Below are 14,406 nucleotides of genomic sequence, written 5' to 3' on the forward strand. Positions count from 1 at the left end.
TTTCCCCAGACTTACATTTTTAAGACAAAGAGGAGGACTGTGGTTTCCATCTGGGTTCGTGCAAAATTAGATTTACCGATAAATCATTAAAACACAAGGTGCATGTCAGTTGTTGAAGCTGGTGGTCATGATTCTCTGAGAGGAAGTGTCTTTTGATGAGGAGGCGGTGTCCGACTGGGACTTGCACATCAATGCCAAACACCACAGGAACACAAAGACCCCTGAGAGAATATAATATTAAAAAATGGTCAAGACCATATGAAGACATTGAACCACAAATTCTCAAATTAAGGATTGGAGATCAGCAAATGAGCAGTTATTATGATTTTGAATCCTAAAAAAAATTCTAAGACATTTTTTTAAATCTTTGAATCAGTGAGTGCTGAAACTTGGGTATATGAGGTCCACTGCATTTCAAGAAAAAAGTTGTATTCCTGAAATTCACTTGTTGAACTTTAAGAGCACAAAGTAATGACTTGAAAAATTAAATCATTAAAACAGTGTCTGAAACTCATGACAAAAAGTTAGCGGACACCAGGGCAGACAACTCTGAAAAGTTGCCTGCCCAGCCATAAAGTTGCCTGCCCCACTTTTCACAACTTGAAACACAATAAGACGACTAATCATAAAAAACATTGTTGCAAAGTATTCAGGATTGATAATCACAATATATAACAGAACAACACTTTAAAATGTACCTACCACAAATGGTCCCTTGCTTAATTTATCGTAAATATCCCATGCCGATGATTTTGCTCCAGTTGTTGTTTGTCCATACACTGTTCGGCATGTTGAACAATGCAATGTTTGTGTTGCGTCGTCTGCTACAAGCCACGTGAATTCTTCTTTCCACGATGCTTTTAATGTACATTTACGTTTTGTAGTGTCATACATTTTGTTAGCTTCTGTCGAATCTTTCTTCTGGGGCTGAGGTTTTGGCTTGTGTTCGCTGTGCGTCTACTTTGGAAAATGATATGCATGAAGTTATTCAATGCAGGCTTCTAATTGGCTGCCGAGTATGCAAATTGCCAAACGAACCGAAATTCAGAAATTTCCAAACCGAACGAAGATTTCAAAATCGGAATAAAGCAAACGTTTGATTTGAAAAAAAAAATCTTTTTTTTTTCTTGAAAAAGTTGTCGGCCACCCGGGCAGACACGTTATGTAAGTTGTACGCCCAACATAAAGGTTGCACGCCCCGGGCGTCCGGGCAGACGTTGTTTCAGACACTGATTAAAATTAAACTTTTTCTTGACTGTCCATTCAATTTAAAACTTTTTCTTACTCCCCAAAATAAGAATTTATTGTAACATTCAGACTTTTTTTCCCCGACTAAATGTTGAATTGGCAAAAGGATAAGAAGTGGTCTTTGAAAACATAAAAGTTTCTCCTAGACAAAGAGTCCCTGGTCCAAAATGTTAGAGAAGCCCTGCATTACCTTATGCACCTTATTGGTGTTTTTTTTGACTGACCTTGCAGTGAGTTAAGAATGGTGAAGATGTAGACACCCGTCACAGAAGCGTAGGTGGCACTCGACAAGCCGAAAGGTAAACCCAACACGCAGCTGAGGCCCAGCACGGTCACACAGTCCTTCCACAACCTGCTGGTTTTCTCCCTGCTGTCCTTCGGTCCTCCACCTTTGACACAGCCTCCTCGCAGCCTCCACAGCTTGAAGATCACCAGCCCCAACATGCAGGAGTTGAAAAGCACCACCAAGCTCGGGAAGACCACCGTGGTGGTGTAGGTGACCGCTTGCCTGTAAAGGAACTGACTGCTCATCCAACACCTGTGGGTTTGTAGAATCATTACAACATTGGGAAATAGAGTTAACAAACAAAACAATAATAAAATGTGGAGTGCTGAATGTACAAAGTAATTGATGCAAAATTATTCTCGCTGAAAAATTACAACTCATGTCTTAAAACTGCTGTATTGATACTACGTTTGCTGGCAGAATTATTGTGTTTCCTATTTTAAGATATTACTCCTAATCAGTAAGAATATTTCAAGAAAAAAATAGATAATGCCTGAGGATTTTGGACATGGAGTGTGGTGGCTGATTAACCCGTCATTTTATTATGACATTTAGTCTGCATGTCTATCATGGGGAACCCCCCGAAAAGTCTCAAAAAGCATACCTGTAAAGAAAACATAATTTTTAACTTATCTTATTTACAATGGGAATAATAATGGTTTTGAAGGTTTAGGTTTCTACATAATATATTAAAGATTATTTTACTGATTTAAAAAAAACACACATTCCAAACATTGGCGATGAAGCTGCTAGGTTACTTACAGCTGTATGGTTGAATTATTATTGGCGGAGTCCCGAACTTCCAGTGTGAACTTGCCATAAACGCCTGACACTCCACAAATCAGAGTGATCAACGTGGGAACCCCTGATGGGAAAGAAAATGTTATGCCATTGTTGCTTCAAACATGTCAAAATGACACTTTATTTTCACTCCTAACTAAACAACTAGCTATGGAACTCCACAATTCACAGCACAGCAATTATCTTTACCGTTATTTTCTACACATTATATGCCTACAATGTGTTGTGTGTGTTTGAATACATTTATAATGTGTTTCAAAAGTGTTTTTGAGTGTAAATGTTTGAAATGTGTTTTCTGGAAAAAAGTACATATAAAGAAAGTAGATATATAACTGATCCTCTGCGATATTGAGATCTACGGTAGTAGTTTGATGTTGTGACACATGTATGTATCCCTTACCCCAGCCCACCACACACAGTTTAAGCAGGTATCTCCTGATGTAGATGTTGAATACGCGCACCAACAGGAGGTAAAGGTGAAAACCCTCCAGGGCCGACCAGCAGATGGTGGCCAGCAGAGACCAGTGCAGAAGGAGGCCCAGAGCACCGCAGAACCAATCGGTCGGCTTCTCCGCAAGCCTCCACGCCCACAAGCAGCAGAGCAAGAAACAGATGTGCAGGCACAGCAGCGCTCCGGTCAGGTGCATGTGCAGGCCAACGGCTCTTTCAGGTTTCTGCTTGCTAAGTGAGACAGACGTGGTTGTTAACACTCAAGTCTTGCTCAATGGTTCTCAAAACGGAGGCTTCCGATCCCAGGGGATGGTTAAAATTAATAGGGGTCCAGTGCACCAGTAAAACATAGGAAACAATTTTTCTCACAAGTTGACTACTTTTCACAGGAGTCCTAAGGAGCAGAAAATGAATAAGAAAGTCATATTAACTTTAAACAGGAGTAGAGGATCAAGCTGATGATCGTGAAGACGACCGAGAGTGCCGATCCAACGTATGTGATCAAACTCAGTTTGAAGACATCCTCTTCACGCAATGAGAGATCGGGGTTCTGTTCAAGAAAAAAAAAGTTCATGTGACATCAGAAAGTCTTTGATTTGCACCACCACAGGCACGCATGGAAGACCACGATTGTCTTCATGCTACAAAAACATATATGTTCGATTGCTTTACATAATTGCAAGAAAATAACTACATTAGGTTGAATTTGATGTTTAATGTAGCCACAAGGGGGCACAAGCCAGTGTCCTATTGTGCCGGTCCCAAGCCCGGATAAATACAGAGGGTTGTGTCAGGAAGGGCATCCGACGTAAAACATTTTGCCAAAACAAATATGCGAATCAAACCTATGAATCCCATACCGGATCGGTCGAGGCCCGGGTTAACAACGGCCGCCATTGGTACTGTTGACCTTCAGGGTCCCAGTGGAAAATGGACTACTGTTGGTCGAAGAAGGAGAGGAGGGAGGTGTGCCCGGAGGAAAAGAGAGAGATGGAACGCCAAGAGTATAGAACTAAAAGTAGGAACTTTGAATGTAGGAACAATGACAGGTAAAGGTAGAGAGCTGGTTGACATGATGCAGAGAAGGAAGGTAGACATACTGTGTGTCCAGGAGACCAGGTGGAAAGGGAGCAAGGCTAGAAGCTTAGGGTCAGGGTTTAAGTTATTCTATCATGGTGAAGACAGAAAGAGAAATGGAGTTGGGGTTATCTTAAAAGAGGAGTTTGTTAGGAATGTCTTAGAAGTAAAAAGAGTATCAGATAGAATGATGAGTCTGAAGCTAGAAATTGAAGGTGTGATGTTCAATGTTGTTTGTGGGTATGCCCCACAAGTAGGATGCGAGCTGTCGGAGAAGGAGGAATTTTGGTTGGACTTTGATGAAGTCATACAGAACATCCCGAGAAGTGAGCGGGTTGTAATTGGTGGAGACTTCAATGGACTTGTTGGCGCAGGAAACAAACATGATGAGGAGGTGATGGGTAGGTTTGGACTCCAGATGAGGAACGCTGAAGGACAGATGGTGGTTGACTTTGCTAAGAAAATGAAAATGGAAATGGCTATTGTGAATACTTTCTTTCAGAAGAGACAGGAACATAGGGTGACCTATAAGAGTGGAGGCAGAAGTACACAGGTAGACTACATTTTGTGTCAACGGCGCCATCTAAAGGAAATCAGTGACTGCAAAGTAGTGGTTGGTGAGAGTGTAGCCAGACAGCATAGGTTGGTGGTGTGTAGGATGACGCTGGCAGTGAGGAAGATGAAGAAACCAAAGGCTGAAGTGAGGACAAAATGGTGGATGTTGAAAAAGGAAGAGTGTTGCATGATATTTAGGAAGGAGGTAAGACAAGCACTGGGTGGACAAGCGGTCCTTCCAGATGACTGGCAAACTATATCAAACATAATCAGAGACACGGGTCGGAAAGTACTTGGTGTATCGAGTGGAAGAAAGGTAGATAAGGAGACTTGGTGGTGGAACGAGGAGGTGCAGGAGTGTATACAGAGAAATCGGTTAGCAAAGAAGAACTGGGACACTGAGAGGACGGACGAGAGTAGACAACAGTACAAGGAGATGCAGCGCACGGTTAAAGTAAAGGTGGCAAAGGCCAAACAAGAGGCCTATGATGACTTGTATGCTCGGCTGGACAGCAAGGAAGGTGAGACTGATCTTCACAGGCTGGCGAGACAGAGAGACAAAGATGGTAAGGACCTGCAGCAGGTTCGGGTGATTAAGGATAGAGATGGCAATGTATTAACAGGTGCCAGTAGTGTGATGGGAAGATGGAAAGAGTACTTTGAAGAATTGATGAATGAGGAAAATGAGAAGGAACAAAGAGTAGAAGATGTGACTGTTGTGGACCAAGACGTAGCAAGCATTAGCAAGGATGAAGTGAGGAGGGCGCTGAAGAGGATGAAGGTGGGAAAGGCACTTGGGCCTGATGATTTACCAATCGAGGTATGGAAGTGTCTTGGAGAGGTGGCGGTGCTGTTCTTGACTGGGTTATTCAACAAGATCTTAGATGGTGAATAGATGCCTGAAGAATGGAGACGAAGTGTACTCGTGCCCATTTTTAAGAACAAAGGAGATGTGCAGAGTTGTACTAATTACAGAGGAATAAAGTTGATGAGCCATAAAATGAAACTCTGGGAAAGAGTAGTTGAAGCTAGACTAAGAGCAGAAGTGAACATTTGTGAGCAGCAGTATGGCTTCATGCCAAAAAAGAGTACAACAGATGCAGTGTTTGCTTTAAGAATGCTGATAGAGAAGTACAGAGAAGGTCAGAAGGAATTGCATTGTGTCTTTGTAGATCTGGAGAAAGCGTATGACAGGGTGCCCAGACAAGGGCTGTGGCATTAGTTGAGGAAGTCTGGAGTGATGGAAAAGTATGTCAAAGCAGTGCAAGACATGTATCATGACTGTAAGACAGTTGTGAGGTGCGCTGTCGGTATGACTGAGGAATTCAAGGTGGAGGTGGGACTCCACCAGGGGTCAGCTCTGAGCCCCTTCTTGTTTGCTATGGTGATGGACAGGCTGACAGACGATGTTAGACAAGAATCTCCTTGGACCATGATGTTTGCAGATGACATTGTGATCTGTAGCGAGAACAGGGAACAGGTGATGGAGAAACTAGAGATGTGGAGATATGCCCTGGAAAGGAGAGGAATGAAGATCAGTCGCAGCAAGACGGAATATATATGTGTGAATGAGAGGGCTCCAAGTGCAAGAGTGATGCTACAGGGAGAAGAGATAAAGAAGGTGGAGGATTTTAAGTACTTGGGGTCAACTGTCCAGAGCAACGGAGAGGGTGGAAAAGAGGTGAAGAAACGTGTCCAGGCAGGCTGGAGCGGCTGGAGAAAAATGTCAGGTGTGATGTGTGATAGAAGGGTTTCAGCTAGGATGAAAGGAAAAGTGTATAAAACCGTGGTCAGACCAGCCATGATGTTTGGACTGGAGACAGTGCCACTGAAGAAAAGACAGGAAGCAGAGCTGGAGGTAGCAGAGCTGAAGATGTTGAGGTTTTCTTTGGGAGTGACCAGGTTGGATAGGATCAGGAATGAGTACATTAGAGGGACAACTCATGTGAGAGGCTTTGCAGAGAAAGTCAGAGAGGCCAGACTGAGATGGTTTGGACATGTCCAGAGGAGAGACAGTGACTATATCGGGAGAAGGATGATGAGTCTTGAACTGCCAGGCAGGAGACCGAGAGGAAGACCGAAGAGGGGGTTTATGGATGTGGTCAAAGAGGACATGAAGGTAGCTGGTGTGAGAGAAGAGGATGCACAAAACCGGGATAAATGGAGGACACTGATTCGCTGTGGCGACCCCTGAGGGGAAAAGCCGAAAGGAAAAGAAGAAGAAGGTTGAATTTGATGTTTAAAAAAACATTTCTGATCCATCTATTTTCCAAGCCACTTTTCACATTTAAACTTGATTTTGATGTTTACAAAAATGTATGCGACATTCATGGAAGTCTGCAAACATCTTCTTTTCCTTTCGGCTTTTCTGCAAACATTTACAAAAAATATGCTGAGCTCTGATGTTTACAAACCCTGAACTTGAGGTTGTCTTTTATTTTTATAAAAGAGTTGCTTTTAATGTTTACAATCGTATGCTAAGTTGTCTTTGATGTTGTAAGGCTGACATTCAGATTCACGATAAACTCTCTACTTTTTTTTTTTTACCAGAAGCAACAAATTCCTAATATTCTTTACTCCGTGTATTGAATGTTTTCTATAATGCATAAATCAAATAAACTTAAATTCATTTTTCTGTGATTTTTACAAAACATCTACATAAATAGTGTAGTTTAGGTTGTCTTTAAATTGAACCAAAATGAATGTTGTCAAAGCTACGAAACAAAAACATGACAGGTCGCTTGGGACCAATTATTGTGTAGTCCAGTTTCTCGATCATACATTCTCCTCATGTTTCTGAAAAGCGTAAAAGTTGGTCTCCTTAAAGGAAATATAAAGAATGGAGAATGTTTTTTTTTGTTTGTTTGTTTTTACCACAAGTACAGCGAAGAAACTCAAGTGGTTGCATCGACAAATAAATTCATTCCCGGTGTCGCTAGTGTTACAGCCGAACGTGCTCCATTGACCTAAAAAACATGCAAACGCAAAAGTGTGTGTGAGGGTGGGGATGTTTGAAAATGAAGACTCAGATATAAGTCAGGCGCGACCGCCTACCAGTTCCATCTTCCTCATGTATTTCTTCCCAGAACACACAAGCCCCGTTGGCAACCTGAAACATTTGTATATAATGTTAGACTTCCCGTCACCTGAAAAAAAGCTTCCATGATAGTTTTTTTACCTTCTTGTTGTATTTGAATGTCAATGTGATGGGTTCTGGCAGGTCCTGGAGCGTGTTTAAACCTGCCTGCACCACCAGGACAGTTCCCCCCAACACTGTGCCTGTTGGGCCAGGTGTGCCCAGAGGAAGTCTTCTTCCATGTTTTCTACTTTGAGGCTACGGAATAGAGTAAACACAGTCCTAAAGTAGGCCAAAGACATTTCTTTAGTTCTTTAGTAGTGGATAATAAGTGATAATATTGGATCCTCTATGCTGACCTTGAAATGCGTGCTGTTGAGCACAGTGACCACCAACAACACTTTGTCCCCGAACTCAGGCGCTCTGCTTCTCTGAAGGGCCGATGAGGGGATTTGAACACCATGTTGCGGAGTCGGGCGCTCCTCACTCTGATATTCATTCAAAAAGAAAGATTGGTGAATGATAGTCAAAACAAAATAAAAGGGAATAAGAAACCATCTTACCTTTTTGGAAGGGTCGACGTTCCTTAAAATGAAGACGCCCCTGCTTCGCACTCTGGGGGTGCACTTTACAATCTGCTCCTTATAACACCTTTCAAGACAATGGTTCATAGGACACGGGGGAAATCAGATTCTGTGGCACTGAGACCAATGCTTAAATGTTGTTTTAAGACACTAAGTGATCCAAAATGGAGAGAAAGTTGCTCAAACTTATTTGATCATACAGTTGTGAACGTATTCATTTTTTAATATGTATATAGATAGCAGGCAAGAACGTCGAGTCGCAGGCGAGACGTCTTCTGTATGACTTCTGTGTTTCCTACACCCTGGAAAGAGTGAGTCACAGGTTTACTTCACTTTTTTTCATCTTATCATACACTTACTTCATCCTGGATTTTTTTTTTTTAGTAGTCCACCATATTTTCGTCATTTGGCCCATTCCGCACTCTGTTATGCAAGAATATTGATACTTTGATAAAGTTTACAAGGAAAATCGAGCAATCCTGTTTAATTTACCATACCTTTGGAATTGTTTTTAAATATGTTTGAATGGTGGATGGAAGGATTGAATGTGCTATTGATCCATCCATTTATTCACCATTCCATCCAGAGATCACCGTACATTTTTGGGACAATGTATACATTTGTAGGTTTGAACATGTATGTGTTATTGCATTTCAAGGAGGTTACCGTACCTCGTCCAGGGACTTTGGGCAAGGCAGCCAGAAAGGATGTCTTCACAGTCTATCAGGCGGGGACAACGGTGGGGAATGTCAGAGGCATTGAGAAGAATTAGCTGACAGAGATTTTGGGGTGGGCCAACTCACATTTGCTCTCTGTGGGTTCGGGGTTCTGTTTGGCACAGTCGGGAGGCAGCCCGGGACCGTTAAGGATATGGTTGGACTCCAGGCAACCTTATCACCAAAGCCAGAGAAAATGTTTGGACGGGGCTGGACACGTATGGACCGCAAAACATCTCTATACTTGTAAACCATTATAAATAATAAGTCACAACTTTTCAAAAATAAAATATCAATAATGATTTATTGTAAATAATAAAATTGAAAATATGAAATAAACTGTCATTTAAAGTTTATTTTCATTCAGTATAGATTTCAATACAGTTAGATTAATTTCTAATACAACCACAAAATATTCAAACATTTTGATATTTTAAGAATTATTCTAAATTATAAAATACAAATGTGAAAGAAACACTTAAAAACCTCTTTTCAATTCTATTCAACCTTTGGTGAATAATCTAATGATAAAAAATCATGAATGCATAGTGTTTGTTTTTGACAAGTTTATTAAATTCTTAAAATAAATGTAACATAAAAAAGTTACATTCTAAACATTCATTTCAAATCAAATGGTATGGCCCATCTGTCCGTTTTCCAAATCAAAACTACAAAAAAATGTTTGCCCACTTTTGGGTTCAAAATAAAATGTTGAGAAGCCGGGAGGATTCGAACAAACTCACCCTCAACAAGAGCGTGAGATAACGCGAACCAGAAGAGAAGGACAACCACTTGCATCACGGGACGCCAAACAGATGCTGACATGTCCTGGTGTCACTGAGATCTGTCACATCACTCAAGATCAAACTGGTGAGTGTGGGTGGATGACGTGTTTTTTTTTTTTCATCAGTTTAGCAGGAAATGGAACATGACTGCCTACTTGGGTTTAACCTCAGTGGCCCTCACACGAACTAGGGTGTGTGAACTATAGATTCCCCCCACCCCTTCCAAAAATAGGAATGAATAAAAAAATCTACTGGATTTCAGAGTGTACGTGATATTTATTTTCAATTGTCATTTTATGGAGCGGCGGCCCAAATGTTCTCTAAAAAAGTTTAAAACCGTCATTTTACTTAACCCTCTGTCTTTGTCAGTATTTGCCACCTACCAAGAAAAAAACATTGGTTCAACAAACTTCAAGAAAAGGTGGACTTTGGTGAGTGAGTCTAACTTATATCAAGATTGAAAAAAGAGGAAGTCTCTAACATGAGCTGTGACTTATTTCAGCAAGAAAACCCACAAAGCTGCAGGCACGTTGCTGGCTAAGCGAAACTTGAAGCACATCCTCTTTGTGCACACAGCAACACAGACATGTCAAGTGACGAATTATAAACGCCTAGACTTGTTACGTTGTGACCAAGGAACCAAATTCAGAAAGAAATGTTGACAAAAGAGCACGAAAAGCTATAGTTGACCTTTTCATGAAAAAACTGGTTACAAATCAGTAACTGCAAGCAGAAGGCTGGAGGACCACTGGAGAGTGGAGATGTGAAAATGTGAAACAACCATGAAAGCAAAATAATCTTAGAGGATGATAGAATTTGTGGAATATACCCCCCCCCCCCGTTGAGAATCTTATCATTGAGAGAATCTCTTGTTCTCTTGTTTTTACCGACTTCTCTCTCTTTCTATTTTCCTATTAGATACCAAAATCTATGAGGTGGTTGAGGGAAGGCCTGTCATCTCTGAGTGCTACCCCACCCTTTATCTCACTGGATAGTTCAGCTAACAGAGCATGAATCAGTCATTATTTTGTGTGTTTGTGAGATTTTTTTTCATGAGCATGCGTTTTTTTTTTTGTCTGAGATTATTTATTTTTTTTGGGGGGGGGGGGTTTAAAAGAGGTAAATGTTCAATCTGGCCTACATGTTTCTTGTTCCAATAAACGTGTTATTTTCAACGAATGGGGCACAATGACAACATTCTGCACGCTTCACATTTATTTGGAACTTCCCAGTCATGATAATATATTATAATACAAAACAAAGCTGCGTTTATGTTCAAGTCGGGAAATTATTTGAATGAAAATATACACCACTATAGCTCCTTGATTGCAGCGTCTTGAAATGAAAACATAGCCCAAAAGTATGGAGGAATAGCTGAGACGTGGAAAAAATGAATACATTTTCGACAGAATAATGATCGTATTGGAACAGTAAGGTCTGGATTACATTTGTCTCGCGTAAATGTCTGTACTTCCTCCGCAAGCTCAAAAGAGTTGGAGCCCCGACCCCCATCACGACCTCCTTCTACCGCGGTACCATCGAGAGCATCCTGACCAGCTGTATAACCGTGTGGTACGGCGCCTGCACCGTGTCCTGCCGTAAGACTCTGCAGCGCATCGTGAGGACAGCTGAGAAGATCATCGGTGTCTCTCTCCCCCCCTTCAGGACATTTACAACACCCGCCTCACCCGCAGAGCCATCGGGATCGCTGGCGATCCCACCCACCCCTCCCACAGCCTCTTCAGCCTACTGCCATCGGGTAGGAGACTGCGGAGTCTCCGAGCCAAGATCAGCAGGCTCAAGGACAGTTTCTGCCACCAGGCAGTCCGGAGACTCAACTCCCTCCCAGCCCTGCCCAACCTGCCCCTTCCCACTGCCACACTCACCGAACTCTGAGGACACGCTACGCGCTGTACTATCATCCTGAACTCTAATTTTTGTTCTTTCTCATTTTTTTCTGCAAGACCTCACTTCAACCCTTTCTTGTTGTTTGTTTTTGCATTATTACATTACGTCACTTTATATACGTCACCACCTCACTTTACATACGACACTACCTCACTTTACATTCAGAAATTACAAATATTGTCTGTTGTCAATTGTATGTCTTTTTAGCCACGTTATGAGTGCCATGCACGCTGGGTCCGAGAGGCCATTAATTTCATCTGTGCTGTATGGCATGCATGTTAGCATATTTGACAATAAAGCTGATTTTGACTTTGACTTGACTTTGAAATGTCCCCTGCATTTGTTTAGCCTGACATCCAAATTGTCCATGGAAATGCTATAAACCTCCCTCCTTTTTTGTGAGCATGTTATATCCATTTCGAGGGCACGAGTTCGTACATACGTTTAGCCACAATTGAGTCATTTTTATCTGGGGCTGTCACACAAGCCAAACTAAACTACGGCAAATATGTTTATGTATAGCACATTTTCTCAATTATTGGCTTTAACGCAAGGCGTGCCCCAATTAATCAGCGGGTGTGTCTCACCACCGATTTCCAGAGGTCCAATGAGATGCATTGATGTGACCGTATGTCCCAGCAGAAAATGATTGAAGACATAAGCATCCATTCAGGTGTTTGACTTGAGGTCTTAAAGCTAACATCAGATAATATTTCATGATTATCATAGAGACTGTTTGTCTAATCAAGTGACCAACACAGCCATCCGGCCTGCCGCGATGGCCACAATCGCATATGTTTCTTAATTTGACACTAATATTACTCACATTGGATTTTCAGCGTGAATTTTCAAGATGAAATTCTTTGTGGAAGCTTCTCAAGATAACTTAGTTGACTAACACCTGGCAAAGAGATACATTTGTTAGAACCTCGTTGAGAAACAGAGTTCAAGTGTGAGTAAGTTATAAAATGTGTGCAAGAATGATGGCAAAATATGCTCTGGAACAAAAGAGGCGAATAAGTGAAATCCTTTGCCAGATGCAATTTGCAAGCAAGTTTGAGTTTCTTTGTTCACTCCTTCCTGTCACTTGTTTAAGAACTACAGTACTTTCCACTTTTAGTAAGTGGTGCCATGAATTGCAAGCCCCCTAAATATGCAACTGAGCAAAACTGCAATGTCTTTTGATAAAACAATAATAAAAATAATGGTTTAAAGAAGTGTACGCACTGTACATATCACAGTAAGCAAAAAAATGGCTCTTATGTGGAGCAATCCTCAAAGAAGCTGCCAATGTGGAGTGCATTTTTGGATCATCTTGAAAATTTCACCTGGAAGCACTATCAGGCTGACTTAGACGAATCTACAAGTGAATATTTGATGACACACACATTGCAAATCAACATTATCTCACCAATGCACCATTTCAGGGCAGCTTTTCCAGACAGGCAGGCAAACGCGCCTGTCCAGCGTGTCTCCTCATGTGCCGGACAAAAGTTGAGCGATCGCTGAAACTGCTGTGGCAAACTGAGCATCCAAAAGGTTTTTCTCCTGTGTGTCTTCTCGTGTGTGTCTTCATGTGTCCCTTCTGAGAGAACCTCTGGCCGCACACAGAGCAGCTGAACGGTTTCTCTCCAGTATGCGTTCTCATGTGTTTATTCAAGGTTGAACGGTCGCTAAACATCGCGGTGCACACAGAGCATGCAAAAGGTTTCTCTCCGGTGTGCGTTCTTGTGTGGGTCGTCAAATTGGACTTTCGAGAGAATTTTTCGCCACACAATGAGCAGCTGAAGGGTTTCTCACCCGTGTGTCTCCTCATGTGCTTCACTAATGTCGAACTGTCGCTGAAACTTGTGCTGCAGTATGTACAAGCGAAGGGTTTCTCTCCAGTGTGAGTCCTCGTGTGTTTGATTAAATTCCCCCTCTGAGCAAATGTTTTACCGCAAACTGAGCAGATGAAAGGTTTCTCTCCGGTGTGCGTCCTCATGTGGACTTTTAATGTTTTCTTGTCATAAAGGCTTCTCCCACAAACGGAACAGGTCAAGTGTTTGCTGTCACTAAGATATGTCATTTCACCTTTCGAGCGTTCGTCACCATCAGTGTGAGGAGAGTGTGAGTGCGTGTCCTCACTCTCCGAGAGTGGAGCGAAGAGGCTTTCTGCCTGGGATCGCTTCTCGCTATCACCAACATGAAGATGTGAGGATTGAGGCTTGTCTTCGTCGTCTTCGCTCTTCACGATGACGTGAATCACCGGGAAGTCCAGCCCTTCAAGCTGGTCACCTTCCTCATTGATGTTGTGTTCATCCTCTTCCTCTTTAAGACAAGGTGGCCCCGGCACCTGCTGCTTCACCTTGCAGCACTGCTCCTGCTCCTCAAGAGAAACCTCATCTTCACTGATGCCTGGAGGGCAGAAAATTAAAGACAAGTACAAAATGTAAATAACTCACTTAATTCATTAATAACCGTTGCGGCGTTGTTGAAGTCATTCAAAAAATAAATTGGTGCTTAACTTTTTTCATAGTTTGATAATTTACAGCCATTGCAAATTACACACACAACCCCACTTTATGACAGCTGAAATTAACAAATGAAAATGTACCAAAAGTATTTTCTGATACATTGACTAAACTCTTAATTTGAAGTTAAGAAAGAACATACATTACATTTTGGAACAGTACGTTGAACACTGAACAGCTGGTCATGTTTACAAATGTCTTGAGGTTAAATAAAGTTTGCTCATATGGGTTTTTGGTATGTCCTAAAATGAAACCTGAAGGCCCATTATCCCAACTTTTTCGTCATTATATTTTGCCTGAAAGTGAATCATGGTCTGCATGTGTGACTTGTGCAAAATGAAGGGAAAAAAACCAAACCTGCTGTATAGAAGGCGCAACAATGAGGCCTCTCGTCCTCCTTTTTGGCT

At 41.8% G+C, this 14,406-nt stretch overlaps 2 protein-coding genes across 3 annotated transcripts; both read right to left on the reverse strand.

Annotated features, from left to right (window-relative positions):
* On the reverse strand, positions 1 to 12,939 carry LOC148900483 (adhesion G protein-coupled receptor G3-like). Of its 2 annotated transcripts, none has more exons than XM_088992229.1 (14): positions 12,898 to 12,939; positions 9,537 to 9,637; positions 8,881 to 8,967; positions 8,749 to 8,797; positions 8,057 to 8,144; positions 7,853 to 7,981; positions 7,596 to 7,751; positions 7,472 to 7,526; positions 7,292 to 7,383; positions 3,217 to 3,335; positions 2,736 to 3,016; positions 2,297 to 2,399; positions 1,473 to 1,786; positions 1 to 221 (listed from the first exon to the last, which is right to left on the reverse strand). In XM_088992229.1, exons 2-14 carry the CDS (start codon positions 9,616 to 9,618, stop codon positions 106 to 108), a joined length of 1,671 nt encoding a protein of 556 aa, XP_088848355.1. In that variant the 5' UTR covers positions 9,619 to 9,637; positions 12,898 to 12,939; the 3' UTR covers positions 1 to 105. The 2 variants fall into 2 exon arrangements, with proteins under 2 accessions (XP_088848355.1, XP_088848356.1); XM_088992230.1 differs by lacking the exon at positions 12,898 to 12,939 and adding an exon at positions 12,313 to 12,331.
* On the reverse strand, positions 9,632 to 13,883 carry LOC148900484 (uncharacterized). Its single transcript, XM_088992243.1, has one exon. The coding sequence runs from the start codon at positions 13,552 to 13,554 to the stop codon at positions 12,910 to 12,912; it is 645 nt and encodes a 214-aa protein (XP_088848369.1). The 5' UTR covers positions 13,555 to 13,883; the 3' UTR covers positions 9,632 to 12,909.
* Positions 13,884 to 14,406: the final 523 nt, after the last annotated feature.

The sequence above is a fragment of the Hippocampus bargibanti genome, linkage group LG03 (genome assembly GCF_051943395.1).
Source record: "Hippocampus bargibanti isolate YZ-2025 linkage group LG03, ASM5194339v1, whole genome shotgun sequence".
In the NCBI taxonomy this organism is placed as follows: Eukaryota; Metazoa; Chordata; class Actinopteri; order Syngnathiformes; family Syngnathidae; genus Hippocampus; species Hippocampus bargibanti.

What these genes read in the sequence shown, in the direction of transcription:
- LOC148900483 (XM_088992229.1), bottom strand. Translation starts at nt 9,618, where the DNA reads ATGTCAGCATCTGTTTGGCGTCCCGTGATGCAAGTGGTTGTCCTTCTC. An exon ending in CGAACCCACAGAGAGCAAAT is followed by an intron (nt 8,798 to 8,880) that starts GTGAGTTGGCCC and finishes CCCGCCTGATAG; the next exon opens with ACTGTGAAGACATCCTTTCT. An exon ending in CATTCTTAACTCACTGCAAG is followed by an intron (nt 222 to 1,472) that starts GTCAGTCAAAAA and finishes ATATTCTCTCAG; the next exon opens with GGGTCTTTGTGTTCCTGTGG.
- LOC148900484 (XM_088992243.1), bottom strand. Translation starts at nt 13,554, where the DNA reads ATGACATATCTTAGTGACAGCAAACACTTGACCTGTTCCGTTTGTGGG.